General features: G+C 33.7%; 1 protein-coding gene across 5 annotated transcripts in view; it reads left to right on the top strand.

The window, feature by feature from the left end:
* ZC3H12C (zinc finger CCCH-type containing 12C) overlaps nt 1–17,885 on the top strand; it is a 59,946-nt gene that overhangs the window by 16,904 nt on the left and 25,157 nt on the right. The window contains exon 1 of one of the 5 annotated variants that reach the window (XM_074304316.1): nt 14,951–16,265. The exons of the other annotated variants lie outside the window; for them this stretch is intronic. Coding sequence (XP_074160417.1) covers nt 16,242–16,265 — 24 coding nt within the window. The 5' untranslated portion in view covers nt 14,951–16,241. Of the gene's footprint in view, nt 1–14,950; nt 16,266–17,885 lie in introns of those variants that run through there. 5 annotated transcript variants of the gene reach the window in all.

The following is a 17,885-nucleotide window of genomic DNA, read 5'->3' as shown; positions in this document are numbered from 1 at the left end:
GTAAAATGTTTTTTCTTAGTACCTAGCAGTTCATATCTCATATTAGGTCTTTAACAAATATTTATTTAGGAAAGAATGAAGCAAAAAAGCAGTTATTCTATAAATTATTGCAGTGTGTGTGTGGGACCCTTACCTAAATTAAAGTCATAGACTCGAGATAAAAAGCAAAAAAGGATTTATTACGATCTCATGAGAAAGGACAATTCCCAAAAGAAAGGAATGTAAAGCACAAGCTGCAAAACACAAGATTATATAGATCCTAAGGCAGAACCCACCCCATTCTGAGCTTTTCTCCCATTGGCTGAGGAGCCAAAATTTACAGTGTAATTTTTAAAATCTACTACAGAAGCAAAGAATACTAGTCAACCATACTCTCTTTACTTAAATGCTGAAATGCTGATGAAAAGGTTGGATGGGGAATGGGGGCAGGAGAGGAATGTAAGTTTATCTAAGATTATGAACACTTGTAGCTTTTAGCTATAGCTCAACTTGTTATTGAAAAGTCTGAAGTCACAATTAGGGCATAGGTCAAGACCATATTTTATAAGGGGTCTTCACCCAATTTATTCCATTTGTGTAGAAAACCAATTGATTTTATTAGGTCAAAGAAAGCATTTATTGGAGAGTTTATTTTTAAATAATTTATATACTAAGCTTAGTGCCTCTCATTTACTTGGTTTCATATATTTGGAGCATCCTTTTCTCTCCTTTTCTTTGGAGGCAGAGGACCCGATTTCGTCTCCTGTGGCCACATCAGGTAACTTCCCTTGTTCTCAGTTTCCTCATCTGTAAAATGAAATGGCAGCCAAGATATTTTCCTGCTGTAATCCATATCCATAATTATTCACAAAACTCATCTCCTTATCTTTTCATTTAAGTACCTACTTGTCCCACTGGGAATATAAAAATCAGTAAACGAGTTCCCACAGATTAATGGGGAAGACAGTGTACAATCAAATATACAAAGCAAGCTACCTACTGGATGAATGGGAAGTCATTTATAAATGGAAGGGACTGGAACTAAGATGGGTGGGGAAAGCTCCCTGTAGAAAATAGGATGTTTAGTTGTGATTTAAAGGAAGTTTGGAAAGATCTGTAGTTGGAGCAGAAGAGTTCCAGGCACAGAGAACAGCCGGAGAAAATATCTGGAGCTGAGAAATGGTATATATATTTTTGTGAAGCAACCAGGAGATCACTGTCATTATATATAAGACATTAAGATTGGGGGGAATAGGATGTAAGGAAACTGAAAAGATGGCAGCGGAGGTGCTAAGTTATAAGGGGCTTTGAATTTGCCAGACAGAGCAATTTGTCTTTGATCCCAGAGGTTGCTGATAGGATGCCACTAGTCTTTAGGAAAGTCACTTTGGTGATTGAATGGAGGATGGATTGGAGTTGGAGTGGGGGAAGATTTGAGACAGGCAGATTGACTGGCAGCAATAGAGGGTTAGAAGTACCGGAGAAGATAATAAATATGAGCTATTCCAAAGGTGAAATCAACAGGTCTTGGAGCTGGATTGGATATTAGAGGAGTGAGGGTGATGGAAAGATAGTGAAGAATCCAGGATGATTCCTAGATTGTGACCTCCAGAGTCCTAGGAAGGACGATCCTGGGGGAAAGGATGAGTTCCATTTTGGACATGCTGATTTTAAGATGTCTACTAGACAGTGTGTTTGATATATCTGAAAGGCAATTTACCAAGTGAATGGTAAATAGAGGAAGAAGAGAAGAGGATCCTGGGTAGAACTGGGAAGGACACATCTGATTAGAATGTATGATCTGGAGGAGGATCCAGAGAAGGAGCAGTCAGGTAGGAGGAGAGAAAAGAGTGCTATGTAAACCTAGAGAGGAGTATGCAAGAGGAGAAAATAGTGTCGGAAACTGCACGGAAGTCCAAGAATTGAGAAGAGGATTTGACAATTAACAGGTGATAACTTGCAGAGAAGTGATTTGATGGAATAAGATAAGTTGAGAGAAGTGAGAAAAGAGAAAGAGGAGGCATCTCTTGTAAGCAGCCTTTTTGAGGAGTTTAGCTATAAAGGACAGAAGACATATAAGGCAGTAAGTAGTATGGATTGAAGAATCAAGTGAGGGTTTTTCAGGCTAACGAAGACACTGACACAATTATAGACAGTAGGAAAGGAGCCAGTAGAGAGGGAAAATTTGAAAATAAGTGAAAGATTGGGGCAAAGGGGGAGGGGATGTAGTCTGTTGGAGGAAACTGGATGGAATGGGATCATTTGAACAAATGGAGGGTAATCACTGAAAAGATCATCATATAGATGATCTTAATAGCTTTTTTTTTTTATTTTTTGTCATATAACAGTTAAATTAGGAATTTACTTAATTGTTTTCTTTCTCACTGTTCAGTAAATATACTTTTGTGTATTATATGTTTATATTTTGTATATATATGTTTATGTGTGTGTGATCTCCATTGCAAAGATAAAGTTAACCATATAATATGTGTTTGAATTCACTGTTCTGGGATATTCCATGTTGGCTAATCAGTTCTTTAAAAATTACAGAAGGGAGTAAGAGTTTCTAAGATTTCCAGAACTATATATTCTTCAAGAATTTTTATCAATTTCATTATATACTTCAACAACAATAGTACATGATGATCAATTCTGATGGACGTGGCTCTCTTCAAATCAGGGTCCAAATCAGTTCCAATTGATCTGTAATGAACAGAACCAGCTACATCCAGAGAAAAAACACTGGGAAATGAGTATGGACCACAACGTAACATTTCCACTCTTTTTGTTATTGTTTGCTTGTATTTTTGTTTTTTCTTCTCAGGTTATTTTTTACCTTCTTTCTAAATCCAATCTTTCTTGTGCAACAAGATAACTGTATAAATATGTATACACATATTGTACTTAACATATATTTTAATATATTTAGCATGTATGGTACTACCTACAATAGAGGGGAGGGGATGGAGAGGAGGAGGGGAAGAGTTGAAACAAGTTTTTGCAAGGGTCAGTGTTGAAAAATTACCCATGCATATGTTGTGTATATAAAAAGCTATAATAAAAAACAAAAACAAATTTTAATCATTATTATGAGCTTGACTCAAATTGAAACAAGTTTTATTTTATTTATTCCTAGAAGAAAATCCATTGTTTTCTTTGCTAGTATGTTTTCTTGTCATATACTTTTCCCTCTAAAGAAGATTCCATGTATTCTAAGTACTTTTATTTATCCAGGAAACTTTTTTTCTCCAAGTTTCAATTGCTAAATTCACTCCCCAAATAAAGGAAATGAGCAAGCAGCCTTATTTGCAGCCAGTAGATATCCATTCTCCTTCCTTTGTTTTTTAAACATGCTTCAAGGGGAGCCTATAGACCTTGGATTTCCCTATTGCTTCCATTCATGCTTCTTAGGGTATTTTGTTATGTGCTTTGACTTGGAAAGCATAGATCTAAAGGAAGAACCTAGAGGACAATTAGTTCAAACCTCTTAATTTATAGTTAAGGCACTTGAAGCCCAGAGAGGTGAAATAACTCCCTCAGCACCACACAGCTAGTAGGTATCAGAATTAGAATATGAACTCAGGTTTTCTGGCTCCAAAAAAAATTTTTTTTTTCTGTGCTACTAACCCATATATTTGCAGTTTGCTACTAACTTATCTGTTGTCATGAATGATTTTTGAATATCCCCCCAGTCCTTGCAGCTATCATTCCAGGAAGTAACCTTACAGGAGAGAGATCTGCTGTACCTGGGATCACAGATACCTGCCACTGATTGTGTTTTACCCAAATTCAGGCAAGATTACCGAGGATGGGAGCATTTGCCAGGCAGATCAAGTGATAGCCACTACTTCCCAGATTCAGGTAGAAGCACCCCTAGGACTCTTCATCTAAGAGCCCAGAGCTGACATTACTCATCAACTGCCTACCACCTGCTCCCAATCCGGGACGGCAGATTCTCCATATGCGATTTCTCCTTATTTGTGAGCTTCTTGAGAGAAAGAACTACCTGACTCTTTAATTGGTATTCTCAGTGCTTAGCATAATGCTTTATACAGTGTTTATTTATACTTTTTTTCATTTATAGATCTATGGGAATATCAAAAAAATGATCAGCTCTAACATATTGCTTTTGCAATAGTTTAATGATAGTATTAGTTTAATGAATATTATTATTTTTAGAGAATCCCCAAAGACACTGCATCCTATATTTCGATAGTCATAATTACAATAAAGTCCTTCCTTTATGCTTTGCTGAAATCTGCTTCCCTCCATCTGTTGTACTTCTACCCACTATTGCTTGATAAGAAACTAGTTGTTGCAGATAATAACAGCTGAAATTCATGAGAACTCTTAAGTTTGCAGAGTACTTTAAACTCATCTCAGTAAGGTAGGTGCTTTTACTTTTCTTTTATAGATGAAAAAACTGAGGCCTAGGAAAACTAAATTATTTGTCCATCATCACATAACTAATAAGCATCTACTGATAGGATTAAACCCATATCTTTCTGCTTCCACTGTCCTTTCTCCTACTGCATTTACAGTGCTTTTTGGAATTAAATAGATGTCAAAATAAGGACTGTCAGGTTGCTGGAAAACAAAGCAATTTACTTGAGTCCCCTGGTTAAATGGAGCTTCATACTTAAAATCTTTTGGGACAAAAATGTGAGAAAAGGAGCACTCATTCCTTCCTCAGTACCCCCTTTACTCCAGAATACATATTTAGCACTGGAATAACTTGATCACTCAATGATAACTCAATGTGGTTTACTAGAGAACGCAACAAACCCTTTAAAAAAACCAAATGCCAAGAATAAAAGAAAAATTGCAATACTGTGCAGAAGGGAATATTCTCTTTCCTTGATCCCTTTGGGATATTTTTGGTAATTTTAAACCCTTCCACAATAAAACAGATTTTTATGTAATGAATAATAGAAAAATAAATGTCTTTTTTATTAAAAGAAGTGTTGAAATAGTTGTAGAAATCTAATACCATAATTTAAAAAAAAAAAACTGCTAGGAAAGCTCTTTAGTTTTAGCACTTGGGATCTCAGTCTTCTATCAAATAAACTCTTATATGAAGACCTGTCAGATATCTTAAGAGGGTGTTCATATCTCCCCTGTCTTCTCTACACAGCCTTAGTATATTAAGCAGTTATTCTTTTTTTTATTATAGCTTTTTGTTTACAAGATATGCATAATTTTACAGCACTGACAATTGCTAAGCCTTTTGTTCCAGTTTTTCCACTCCTTCCCCCCACCCCCTCCCCCAGATGGCAGGTTGACCAATACATGTTACATATGTTAGAGTATAAATTAAATACAATATATGTATACATGTCCAAACAGTTATTTTGCCGTACAAAAAGAATCGGACTTTGAAATAGTGTACAATTAGCCTGTGAAGGAAATTAAAAATACAGGTGGACAAAAATAGAGGCATCGGGAATTCTATGTAGCGGTTCATAGTCATCTTCCAGAGTTCTTTCACTGGGTGTAGCTGGTTCAGTTCATTACAAGCAGTTATTCTTATGGTATTTCAAGTCTTATATCCTGGTTGTCTTCCTCTGCAGTTCAGCAATGCCTGGCCCTAAGAGTCAGTAGTTAAACAGTACACAGATGTTTTATGACCAGAAAAGATTACAGTGGGCACTATATCTATAGTATTCTGGGCATTATATATTTATTATCACATTAAGTTTTTTGACTGCATAATTGACTGTACTTGCATTCTCCTAAAACTTAAAAGCCAATACACATGGCTATTTGTCCAGCTTTCTTCTATTCTGATTCAATGAGCTTATTATTTTTAACCCAACTATGAGACTTTACATTTCCCCCTATAAAATAAACCCCTTTCTAGTCTTTTATGGTCTTGTCTTAAGCCAACATGATATAGACATGAAAGGCCAAGAGTTTTAAGTCTTTTAACTTCTCAATTCTCTAGGTATCCTTCTAAGACTAAGTTTAAAAGTTACTAACTTGCATTTCTAGAAAGTTTTCTCATCAGAGAATTCCTTCCATCTGGGAATTCTCAGCTTTAGTCTCTGTTCCTATGATCTTTGAGATCCTCATTTTGTCTTCTGGATATCAACCAGCTCTCTCTGTCAGTTTTGTGACAAATTTTATTTTTCTTCAAATAAAGTGGGTGTTTTTTAAAGTGCAGTTTGGGTGTTTCTCTTAAAGACTGTGATTAAAAGATAATTGTGGGAATTAGAATACACACACACACACTCACTACCTAGAGGATAAGCCTTATTTCTTCCTTTGATTAATCTTAAATTAAGAATTATTTGGAGGCTATTCTCCTGATTTTTCAACCATTTTCATTACTTACTTAGTCATTGATAACATTACTGGTTTACCATTTGTCTTTGAAGAACTATTATTTTAACAATATCTTGATACTGAATTTCTCCATTTGTTTCCCCACCACACAAACACAGTCTTATCCTACATTTTGGAAGAATGTATTTCAAGTTATGATGAAGTATTTGATCCTACTGTCTATATTCCTCCTACATTAGGAATGTTGAGAAATGAGTTGTCATGAAAAAGTCATGAAAAAAATGTCATGAAAAAGGTTACTAGATCAGAAAGCTGACACTTGACTACAATGTGTACCTTACACAATCCATCTATTGCATCCAGATTGCTATTAGTAAATTAAAAAAAAAAAAAGTTGGTGCCTACTTTACAATGTAGGAATTACCCAACAAAAATTATTATTTTTCTATTTGGTTAGGAATTTATATAAATTATTATTTTTTCCAATAGAAACAAATTGGTAGACAAAATATCATTAACATAATGGATAAAAAAGGAATAAGTGAAAAATTACCAACAACATAATTTAAAAAAACACATACTAATCTATTTCAAAATGCTTGCCTTCTCGAAAGGAAGGAGTAGAAGAAGGAAGGAGAGAATTTGAAACTCAGAATTTTCTTAAAAAGCATTAAAATTGTTTTTTCCATTTGATTGAGGAAACAAATTAAATTGTATAGTTTTTTTAATGTCTAGAATTCATCTTGTTGAAATACTGTTTATTTAACATTAAAGAGTGATCTATTATTTTGAAGTTATTGTCTGTAAGAATGAAACTAATTACCTAAAGACATGCATTGTAAATTTTCTGATGGTGGTGACAGTAGTGCCTTATGATTCACTTGAATCTTTGAATATTGTATTTTCCAGCTTGATGCAATCAAAACAGTCATGTGCAAACATCTCTAGACCTTTACCATTAATGAGATTTATAGGGTTTGGGGAAACAGTTTGTTTCCTAAATCTATAATGTCCTTGGCTGCCCTATCTTTGTTTAGCAAAAAGATCAAGTTTTTGCTGATTAAGGCACAAAAAAATAAGCCCAAGGATGAATCTTCTGTTTCTTTGTTTCATTTGTAGACTCTGGTATCCTCATTATGGAAATTGCTTTACATAGATTAAATTTCTGTAAGAAATGATGATGCTTGATGAATTTTCTCTCATTTTCAGTATCAGTTGCTTATTTGAATGAGTCTATTGGAACTGTTATAATTGCATATCATATTTTTCCTCTTTCTTCTAGTTTAGTATTTGTTTTGATCTTTGTACTAACAAATTGATGTTCCAACTGCATCCCAAACATTGTGAAATAACTCTCATATTGTAAATAATTATAGCTTTTGTATAATCTTCTCTAAGCCTTTGATTTCTTTAATTTCTTTAATTTAATTTAAATTCCCAAACTTTCTTTTCTTTTTTTTTTTTTTTTTTTATTTAATAGTTTTTATTTACCAGATGAATGCATGGGTAATTTTACAACATTGACAATTGCCAAATCTTTTGTTCTAATTTTTCCCCTTCTCCCCCCACCCCCAGACCAATACATGTTAAATATGTTAGAGTATAAATTAAATACAATATATGTATACATGTCCAAACAGTTGTTTTGCTGTACAAAAAGAATCGGACTTTGAAATAGTGTACAATTAGCCTGTGAAGGAAATAAAAAATGCAGGTGGACAAAAATAGAAAGAAGGATTGGAAATTCTATGTAGTGGTTCATAATCATCTCCCAGAGGTCTTTTGCTGGGTATAGCTGGTTCAGTTCGTTACTGCTCTATTGGAACTGATTTGGTTCCATCTCATTGTTGAAGAGGGCCACATCCATCAGAATCAATCATCATATAGTATTGTTGTTGAAGTATACAACGATCTCCTGGTCCTGCTCATTTCACTCAGCATCAGTTCATGTAAGTCTCTCCAGGCCTTTCTGAAATCATCCTGTTGGTCATTTCTTACAGAACAATAATATTCCATAACATTCATATACCACAGTTTATTCAGCCATTCTCCAATTGAGGGGCATCCATTCAGTTTCCAGTTTCTGGCCACAAACATTCTTGCACATACAGGTCCCTTTCCCTTCTTTAAGATCTCTTTGGGATATAAGCCCAGTAGTAACACTGCTGGGTCAGAGGGTATGCACAGTTTGGTAACTTTTTGAGCATAGTGCCAAATTGCTCTCCAGAATGGCTGGATATATTCACAATTCCACCAACAATGTATCAGTGTCCCTCTTTTCCCACATCCCCTCCAACATTGGTCATTATCATTTCCTGTCATTTTAGCCAATCTCACAGGTGTGTAGTGGTATCTCAGAGTTGTCTTAATTTGCATTTCTCTGATTAATAATTACTTGGAGCATCTTTTCATATGGCTAGAAATAGTTTCGACTTCTTTATCTGAAAATTGTCTGTTCATATCCTTTGACCATTTATCAATTGGAGAATGGCTTGATTTCTTATAAATTAGAGTCAATCTCTATATATTTTGGAAATGAGGTCTTTATCAGAACCTTTGATTGTAAAATTTTTTCCCAGTTTATTGCTTCCCCTTCTAATCTTGTTTGCATATTTTGTGATCAATAATGATCTCTAGTTCTTCTTTGGTCACAAATTCCTTCCTCCTCCACAGGTGTGAGAGGTAAACTATCCTATGTTCCTCCAGTTTATTTTTAATTTCATTCTTCATGCCCAGGTCATGAACCCATTTCGACCTATGAAATATTTCTTACTACCTTTAGTTATATTGTGTAACTTAATCTTACAGTGAGTATGTTTATATGTGTTAGAATATATTACATTAGGATGTACATTCTCTGTATACCTTTTTAAGATTCTGTTTTTACTTTTGTTTAGATCACAACTTTTTAAACTACGATTTGTGGAACCTCAATATTTAATATGGGAGTTGCAAAAGTATGATTTATTATCAGTTTGATTTGAATACTTAATATATTATATAACAATATAATGTAGTAATTTATTATGTCTCATAATTAATGTTATGACATAACATTGTAATTTATTTTGTATATTTATTATTGTATTTTTATATACCTAGGGTCACCTAAAAATGTCAGCAAAAAGGGGTTAAGGTCACTGATAAAGATGTTTGAATAACAAGTCTATTAGTAGGTAACATTACTAGATGTGTTAACAATAGTATGATATCATGTTTTATTGCAAATTTGTTTTATAACTCAAGGGAAAAATTTCAGATAGGTTTGTATTATGTAATTGTGAAATTTGGAAAGATTTGTCATTTCAATTATACTTAGAATAGTTGCCAGCTTGGAAATATCCCTGTTTAAGGAGGAGCCTGGATCATAGTGTTCTAGCTCTAGCCCTTTCATTAATGGAGTGATTTTAGGCAAATCATTTGGGTTCAGTTGCCTCATCTATAAAAAAGGGAGAGTGGAATTTATGATTCAGCTGTTTGAACATTGGAGCCTCTAAGTTCCTGTACACATACACACACAAATATACATATGTGTATCACCATCTATTTTCCCAGAAATGTTCTCCAATTTTTTAAGAAATGTGAGATGGTAAGATGGTGAGATTAGTCTTCTAAAGTAAACTATTTTATTTGGATTTGGGGTGTTCTTTTACCTTATCTGAGGTGTGGGACAGTCGTGTCCACTAAAACAATCAGAGTCAGAGTATGAGGCCAGGAAAAAGTTTCTTTCTTTTTCATGAGAAAGAACACACAATTTTAGAGACACAGGCAGGCAAAGAGCATTCCCTTCCCACCTAACTCTGGGCTCCTTTCTCTTTTGGCTGGAGTTTCTAAAAATGTGATTAAAAAGCCTGAGGCTATAGAGTTTAACTGGGCTGTGCTTCCCATTCAATCCCATCCCTGCCTCCAAGGAGTTTCCATTCTAGAAGGGGAAGATTGCTGTGGAAAACCAGGGGTAAACAATTAAAGATTCTTTCCAAATCTCTGGCCTTCACCCCTGATTACAAAAAAAGTCACTGTCCCCAAGGAGTTTCCATTCTTTTGAGTGAGGTAACCTCCATCTGACCCCTGTGGGTTTCAATTTAATTTGTTTCATTTCTCCAATTTAATTTTTATGCTGTGGAAACCAAATAAATCCATTTCTCAATCTGATATTACTTATTCTCGAATGAATTTTATTATAACACTTGTGTTTTTACAAAAATATAAGGTCATTATCTGTCTTTGGTTGACTCTTGTTGCAATTTTTTTTAAAAATGGAACTAAACAGACCCCTCCCCCCAAAAAAAATTTCTCCCTGGTACTTCTTTGAATATGATTGATATTAGCCAGTTTTACCTATGGGAATGAGGCATTTTGACCTATAGAATGGAATTTAATATTCCACCTTTTTGCAGCCACTTTTTATTTGCCTTGGGTTCCTATTCCATAGCTTTCATTCAAATATGAATTTTATCCTTTAGTTTCTATTTTAATCATTTGATATTTGGTATATTTATAAAGTGCTTTTTTGATCCCTAAACATTCCACATAGCTATCTATGCGCATGTTTATTCAGATCTATAGACGTGAAATAGTCCTTCTTGCAGAAAGCTAAGAGAAAATGTTTGGAGGATAAGGACCTATCTGATGAATAGTCATGGCTGTGAAATAGAAGAGTAAAGATCTTTCTGTAACTGATGCTTATTTAGGAGGAAAGAAGATATTTTAAAGGAAAAATAGAAAGTGTGATTATCTGAGAAAGCAATTTTTTTACATTTGCTCAGCCTTTTTTATTTTTCTTTGCTTGACTATTTCAAATTATTTTCTTTCTAAACTATTCTGATTTCTTGATACTAATTCTATACTCATTCTAGTGTATTCACCGTTGTGTCCTATTGAAGATTCTCTTTTATAAAACCTTTTTCTTAGTCTCATAATGTCTTTAATGTTCAGTAATAAAAACTAAGGCAAAATTTCAAAATCCTCTTAGGGAGAGCAAGAAATTGTCTATTTCTCATCTGTTTCATTTTTCTTCTACATATTTTTATATCAAAATGTCTATTTCTCTTTATGTAATTAATTATATAATAAATTATATAATTTAGAAACCATTTCCTGTATTATAATTATTGTGTTGACTTTTCCCTCTTTGCATTTCAGCATTGTAAATTATAAGAGAGAGCTGTACTAGCCATCTTGTTGGATGAAGGTTTTCTAGCAAAATTTCTACAGCTTTGTTCCTGTAGGCTACATAATCTGCTCATGCTATTATGGCCTTTCACAAATGTGACAAGGGATCCACATTGTTTCTGACTAAGGTTTTTGTTGCCCTTATTGTTCCCAATAGGAAATCTAGGGCACTTGTTTTAAACTTTAATGTGAATACATTTCTCCCCACGTGATCATGATTTAATAAAATGTTAATGACTCGTTTAAAAAAAAAAACTCAAGTTCTTAAGGAAGATGTAAGCAAAATTACTATTAACATAATAGCCATTAAAACCAAGTACCATTAATAGATTTACAACAGAGATAGCACAAATTTCATTTCTAGTATTTTTGTTCTGAAGGTGATATTTATTTAGGATGGGCTCTACATGTAGGCTACTATACTGTTATGAATTTTCGTATACTGTTAGGCCCTATTGAAGGATGAAAACACATTGTATGGGGGAGGAGCAAATTAGGCTATGTGTGAACTGAAGGCCAGTACTTTCCTTGTGGGATTTGTCAATTCTGTTTAATTGGTGAAAGTTCAGGGAAAGACTCTCCCCACCTCCTCACCCTCCTCCTCCAGAAATCGTTCCTCCCCCACCCCTCTTAGATCATATCTTATTTATGTGATCTTTTCCTTTTAAGGGAAATCTGATGAATCTTGTATCCTTATCATTATTTGAAAGTAGTTTAAAAGTCTGATAGATTTTTCAAGTAACTTATATCAAGGAGCAACAGCCACTTATGATAGTTATTTTGATACCCACCTTTGTTTTGCTATTAATAGTATAGACATAGAGATTAGGGATATCACCTTTTGCCTATTGCAACTTTATGGTTCCTTGTATAATATATGAATTTTTATTATTAAGCATTAGTTTTGTTGATTTTTCTCTGTTCTTCCCACCAAATATACATATTCTAAATATGTAAACTTTGGGAAGTTTTATAGTTGTAAAAATAATAAAAATTTTGTTTAATTAAATCTTTAAAAAAATAAGAAGCTTGTTATATCTGCAGTTCCTTGGAATGCTGATAAAATTGGATTTCATCCTGACTACATAGTATAATATTCTAAAATATATACATCTTTATTATTTCATTTTAAAAGATTGGATCTGTAACAAGGTGATGCTGCTTGCAATTGTCACTCATGTTGCATTGAGGAAAGGTCAAGGACTGTGGGACTCAGTAGGACTCAGAAAGAGGGACTGCTGCCCTCTTCCTCCTCCAGATACTTTAATATGCTTAACATTATCCAATACTGGCAACTGAGGTAGTCTAAATACCCCAGCAGGATCTGATTAGCTTTTTCAGATCACTGCCTTTATTTGCTCTTTGCAAAGAAGCTTAATCCACTGCTGAAGATCAGGCTTCCTGCTGGGCTCTTGGGTAGCTTTCTCTTATTCTTTGTATTCACAGTGGCAGGAATTAGTGAGAAGATGCCTCCTCCTTCTGAATTAAAAGTTTTAATGTAGTAACTATAGTAGCTGCACATAAAAGTGAAAAGAAAGCTGAATGAGAAAGTAGAGACAACTAAGAAGTTTCTGGTGTGTGTTTTAAATGAAGCACATACACGCCTCATGTTTGTTTTTATCATCAAATAAATGTATTAATGTAATCAGTGTAGAATATTACTTATAATTTGTTTTGTGTTTAAAAAAAAAGATGTCATTAAATCCAACTACTGTAAATAGATTTTAATTCTTTAAATTCTAATTGATATGTAAGGATTAGTTCAGCAAATTGAACATCTGCCACATATGTAGTGTGTTATTGTGCCAAACTTCCTTAGACAATAAAAGGTTTACATTAGACATAGTCTCTCTCCTCATGGAGCTTACATTTTAGTTTAATTAACTTTGCTAGGCCTAAAAATTGTTCCTCATTGTTCTTAATCTTTACATTGGAAATGCTATTTTTTGACTTAAAGAAAAAAAAAACCCCACCAAAAACAAAAGACTAATGTCTTTTCCCTTAACTCCTTTTTTCTTCATGGGCATATGCAAGATATGAAATTGAAAAACTATATTAACTAAATTGAAAATTAAATAAAATTTAAGAAGCATCCCATGTAAACTTTATGAATCTTAAATTTCTGTGAAAGTAGTCTTGACATTAATTTGATAGTTCCATGACTGTCTCCATTTCCAATTGTTCTCATCACCTTTGCTGCTGCTGTTTGGACTTCTTAAAGACTTTTCTATTTGAGTTGGAGCAGAAACCTCTATGTGTTGTCTTCCTGAAAACGTGATGATCTTGAGAACAGGGGGTGTCTGATCTTACTATCTGTGTACCTGGATCTTAGCACAATGTTCAGTTTTTCAGTCCTGTCCAACTCTTCGTGACCCCATTTGAGGTTTTCTTGGAGACTGAAGTAGCTTTGTATTTCCTTCTCCAGCTCAGTTTCATACAGATGAAGAAACTGAGGCAGAGTTAAGTCACTTGCCCTTGCCCAGGGTCACCCAGCTAGTAAGTGTCTAAGGCAGATTCTTCCAACCCAGAAAAGATGAGTTTCTGACTCCAGGAAGCCCAGCACTCTATCCTCTTCACCACCCCAGCACAGGACAGTGCTTTGTAATTAATGCTTTTTAATTGAATGCTTTGTTGTTTATAGAAATTAGTCAAGGGGGCTTTTATAACTACTTAGAGCAATAAAACATTTTAAAAGACTTTTTGGACTTTTAAAAACTATATCACATACTCATGAGGTAGAAGGGATTTACTCCATGAATAATTGAGCTATTATTATATTACATGCTTAAATCTAATTCAGAATGATTTGTTTTTCTCTTTGGAAATAGTGATTGGGGTCAGATATTGTTTAGGAAATGTGAAAATCATGAATGCATTATTTAGGATCAGATAACTGAAAACTTCGAAACAGTGCAGAAGTTTCTTTTATGAAAGAAGGAAAATTCATTGCATTTATTTCCCTCCTACAACAACACAGTGATGGCTCCCAAACTGGGCAGTATGGGATTTTTAGGGGGGGTGTTAGGAAAATCAATTCATTCCTAGGTTCATTTATACTTTTTCAATAGGAGTGATCTTTTTTATAAAATTGTTTCTTCAATTTGTAGTGCATAACATATAAAATCTTTAAAATCAAAATGTATAAAGTCTTGAACTACCCCTTGTCAGGAAAATGTTTAAGGACTTATTGGCCTTCCTGTCTTTAATTCACATCAGAATAAATAGGGATTGCTTTTTTTTTTCTTTTCATTCTTTTTCTTTTTGGTATTGGTTCAGTTCCTTCCAAGAAGCATGTATTAGGCATGTTCTATATGCAAGGAGCTGAGCTGTATGCTGGGGATACAAAAACAGAAACAAAAAGTAGCCCCTGCCTTCAAGGAGCATCCATCTGCTGACACAAAAGCAAGAAGAATTCAGGATTTTTTTTCCCTTTAGAGAAAACTTTTAAAGAGAATTTTGTTTTAATATTTGAATTCTTACTGCATTTTTTTTTCAAGTACTGTTGTGATAACTAAAAAACTTTCCCTAGAGGAATTAATTTTAGTCAGAATTAGTAGAGATTAGAACTATTATTAATTTTAAAACATCAAAACAACTTTTTAATGAACAATAGTCTCCACAAAGAGACTTCTTTTGGCACCTCATGGTATTTAAATAACAATAATTATTTTTTGTTTTGTTTTGTTTTTTACCTTTACCTTTACCAAAGACAGTTTGTATTTCCTGAGTGAAATTCCATTGAATCTGGTTTATGTATCATTAAGGCAATGTGAAAACTTTCATAGACAACACTCATGTAAAACTGTGTATTAATGCCTTTTAATTCCTTTTTAAAAGCTTATAAATTTTATTATCGTAATTTTATGTTGCCATTTGAAATAGAAAAACTGGGTAATGCTGATTTTAATTAAACTTTTAACAAGTTTTGTTTTTAACTATTTTTGAAAGGAGATGTTCCAAATTTTAATACTGTTTAAAGAGTTTTCATAATGTTAAAGGCTACCCTTTAGTTGAGTGTCTAGTGGGATGGCTGGTTACATTTTTCCCCCAGAAACTTCCTTTATTTTTTCTTAATTTTATTGAATCAAATATTTTATGTATTAGATTTATTTAATGTGATGTTAGATAGGAAGCAAGAAAAGATGTTTTAGGTTTCTTAGCATTTTTATTGTCATATGCATCTCTTTATGGTAGCAACCTGTCTTATTGTATTAGTGATTTATTTATCTTTAAAGCACAGAGTGTATCTAATTGTTTTTGTGGTACATACTTTTTTTTGCAATAAATATGAATATTTTTAGTAACAATAAAGCCTAAACTTTTTTTTGAAACCAGCAACTTTTACTGTTATAAAAAATAATTCCTTTTCTTTGTTTCATGAATTAGAAACAATGAGGGAAAGCTGAAGTCTGCCCAAGCCAGGTGTTTCTTGTTGGCAGCCTGCTCCCTAATGACTCTGGCTCTCATACAGCAGCTGCCTGCTAGTCCTCTTTGTATGGCCTATTGTTACTACACACCCCTCGTTAATACACATGCTGCCCGGGGCAGACCCTGAGAATGACATCAACTTGCTTATCTTAGAAACCTACCAACCTGACGCAGGGTGCTGAGGTTGCCTTGCATCTGCCTAGCCAACTAATTGTGAGCTTTCTGGCTTGCGATTGGCTGCTCTTCCACTCAGTAATAGGTTAAGCAAAGACATTGCCATTCCATCTGTTCAACCATTCATTGTTCTTCTTGCCTGCCTGGAAGTCTGCAGCTAAAATTGGGTTAAGGAGTTACTGTTGAAGCTGATACAGAAACCAATGTCTTTGTGTTTTCCTGCTAACGTGAGTATTTGGACTACTGACTGTTTTTTACATTAAACTTGACTTAACTCTTCAGAATATCATTTCGAAGTCTGGAGAGAATGGTAATAACTACTAATGAATCTAAAAATTTTTCATAGTTTTTATGTTCTTAGAGTGTGTGTTATATGTGTATACAAATGTGTGTACATATGTATATACACACATACCTATAAACACACACATAAATATACATACATAATCTCAAAAATGCCCTAAACTGCATGCCTTTAAAATATCAAGTGTCTATCTTTTGGATTATGTTTTCTAGAGTTACTACACTTTATAAGATATTTTGCAATGTTTTAGAAGTAGCACATGATCAATAGAAATGAACCAAATTAGAAAACTTTAAAAGCTTTGAATTTTAAAATATGACTATCATGCACAGACTAATAACTTTTATTATATATCATTTCTGGGTGCCATAGAAATTCTGATCCAATTTCTCAAATTATTTTCATAATCTCATAGTTTATAATATCCCAGGCCAGGAACCTGGATTTAATTTAGACAAGACTGGCAGTTGGTAGTGGTGCTGGTGGTACTTCAGTGAATGGACTTTAAAATAGTGTAAGGTGGTAACAAACTGTTTTCTAGAACTTCATGGTGACTTTAAAAAGTACTTCATATTAGTCATTCTAGTGTGTGATATGTAATTTTTTTTCTTCAGTAGTATAACTATTAGGTTGGAGAATTTCCAAAATAATTCTCCAAGGGACCTTCTCAAGGGTGGAGGAGAAAAAAACTCAAAAGACTTTCATATATCAATTGGGAGGGAGAGGACATAAAGGGTTAAAAGGAGGTTTCCATTTCTACCACATGCCCTATTGTATGAACATATGCATAAGTCTATTGAAAGTTTTCCGAAGATGGGCAGGCCACCAGTTGCTGGTCTCCTGCAGTTCCAGTAGACATCTGTTGCCCCAGAGCATTAACCAATCTGTTCAATGGGACATCCTCCCTTTGTTAGCTAGAGGGATGCAGACAACAGCACTCAGTGAAATACAATGGTAATTAAATACATAGAAACTACAGCAGTGGGTATTTATTACATATTCATTATTTTTTTTGTATTGTCCTTTTACCATTGCCATTTGGGTCACTAACCAGTGCCTACATTCATGGCATAGCTTTATGTTAAAATGTATGGTTTTAATAAGCCTATAGCATTGATTCATAGTTTGCTTAAAATGTAAGAAAAATGTAAAAAAGCATTTGACTGTAGTTTTATTTGACATATTACAGGTTATATTTTAACAAGTACTTTCTAGAAAATGTGGCTTATTCATTGATAAAGAATTTTAGAACCATAAAAGAATTTTTTGTTAATGTATTTATTGAATGTCAAAAACACTCAACTTTCGATAGTTTCTTATAAAAGATCAGCTTATAAGGATAGATTTTCTTCCTTTAACTTAACCATTTAGCTAATAATAACAATAATAACAATAGCTAGCATTTATATAGCACTTTAATGTTGGCAAACCGTTTTACACATATTACTCCATTTGAATTTCACAATAACCCTGGAAGATAGGTAAATTAAATGACTTATCTAGAATTATGCAGCTAGTAAATGTCTGCACTACACTACAAAAA

Source organism: Sminthopsis crassicaudata, chromosome 3 (genome assembly GCF_048593235.1).
Source record: "Sminthopsis crassicaudata isolate SCR6 chromosome 3, ASM4859323v1, whole genome shotgun sequence".
In the NCBI taxonomy this organism is placed as follows: domain Eukaryota; kingdom Metazoa; phylum Chordata; class Mammalia; order Dasyuromorphia; family Dasyuridae; genus Sminthopsis; species Sminthopsis crassicaudata.
The sequence above is the reverse complement of the archived record's forward strand: the minus strand, read 5'-3'. Positions and strand labels throughout refer to the sequence as shown.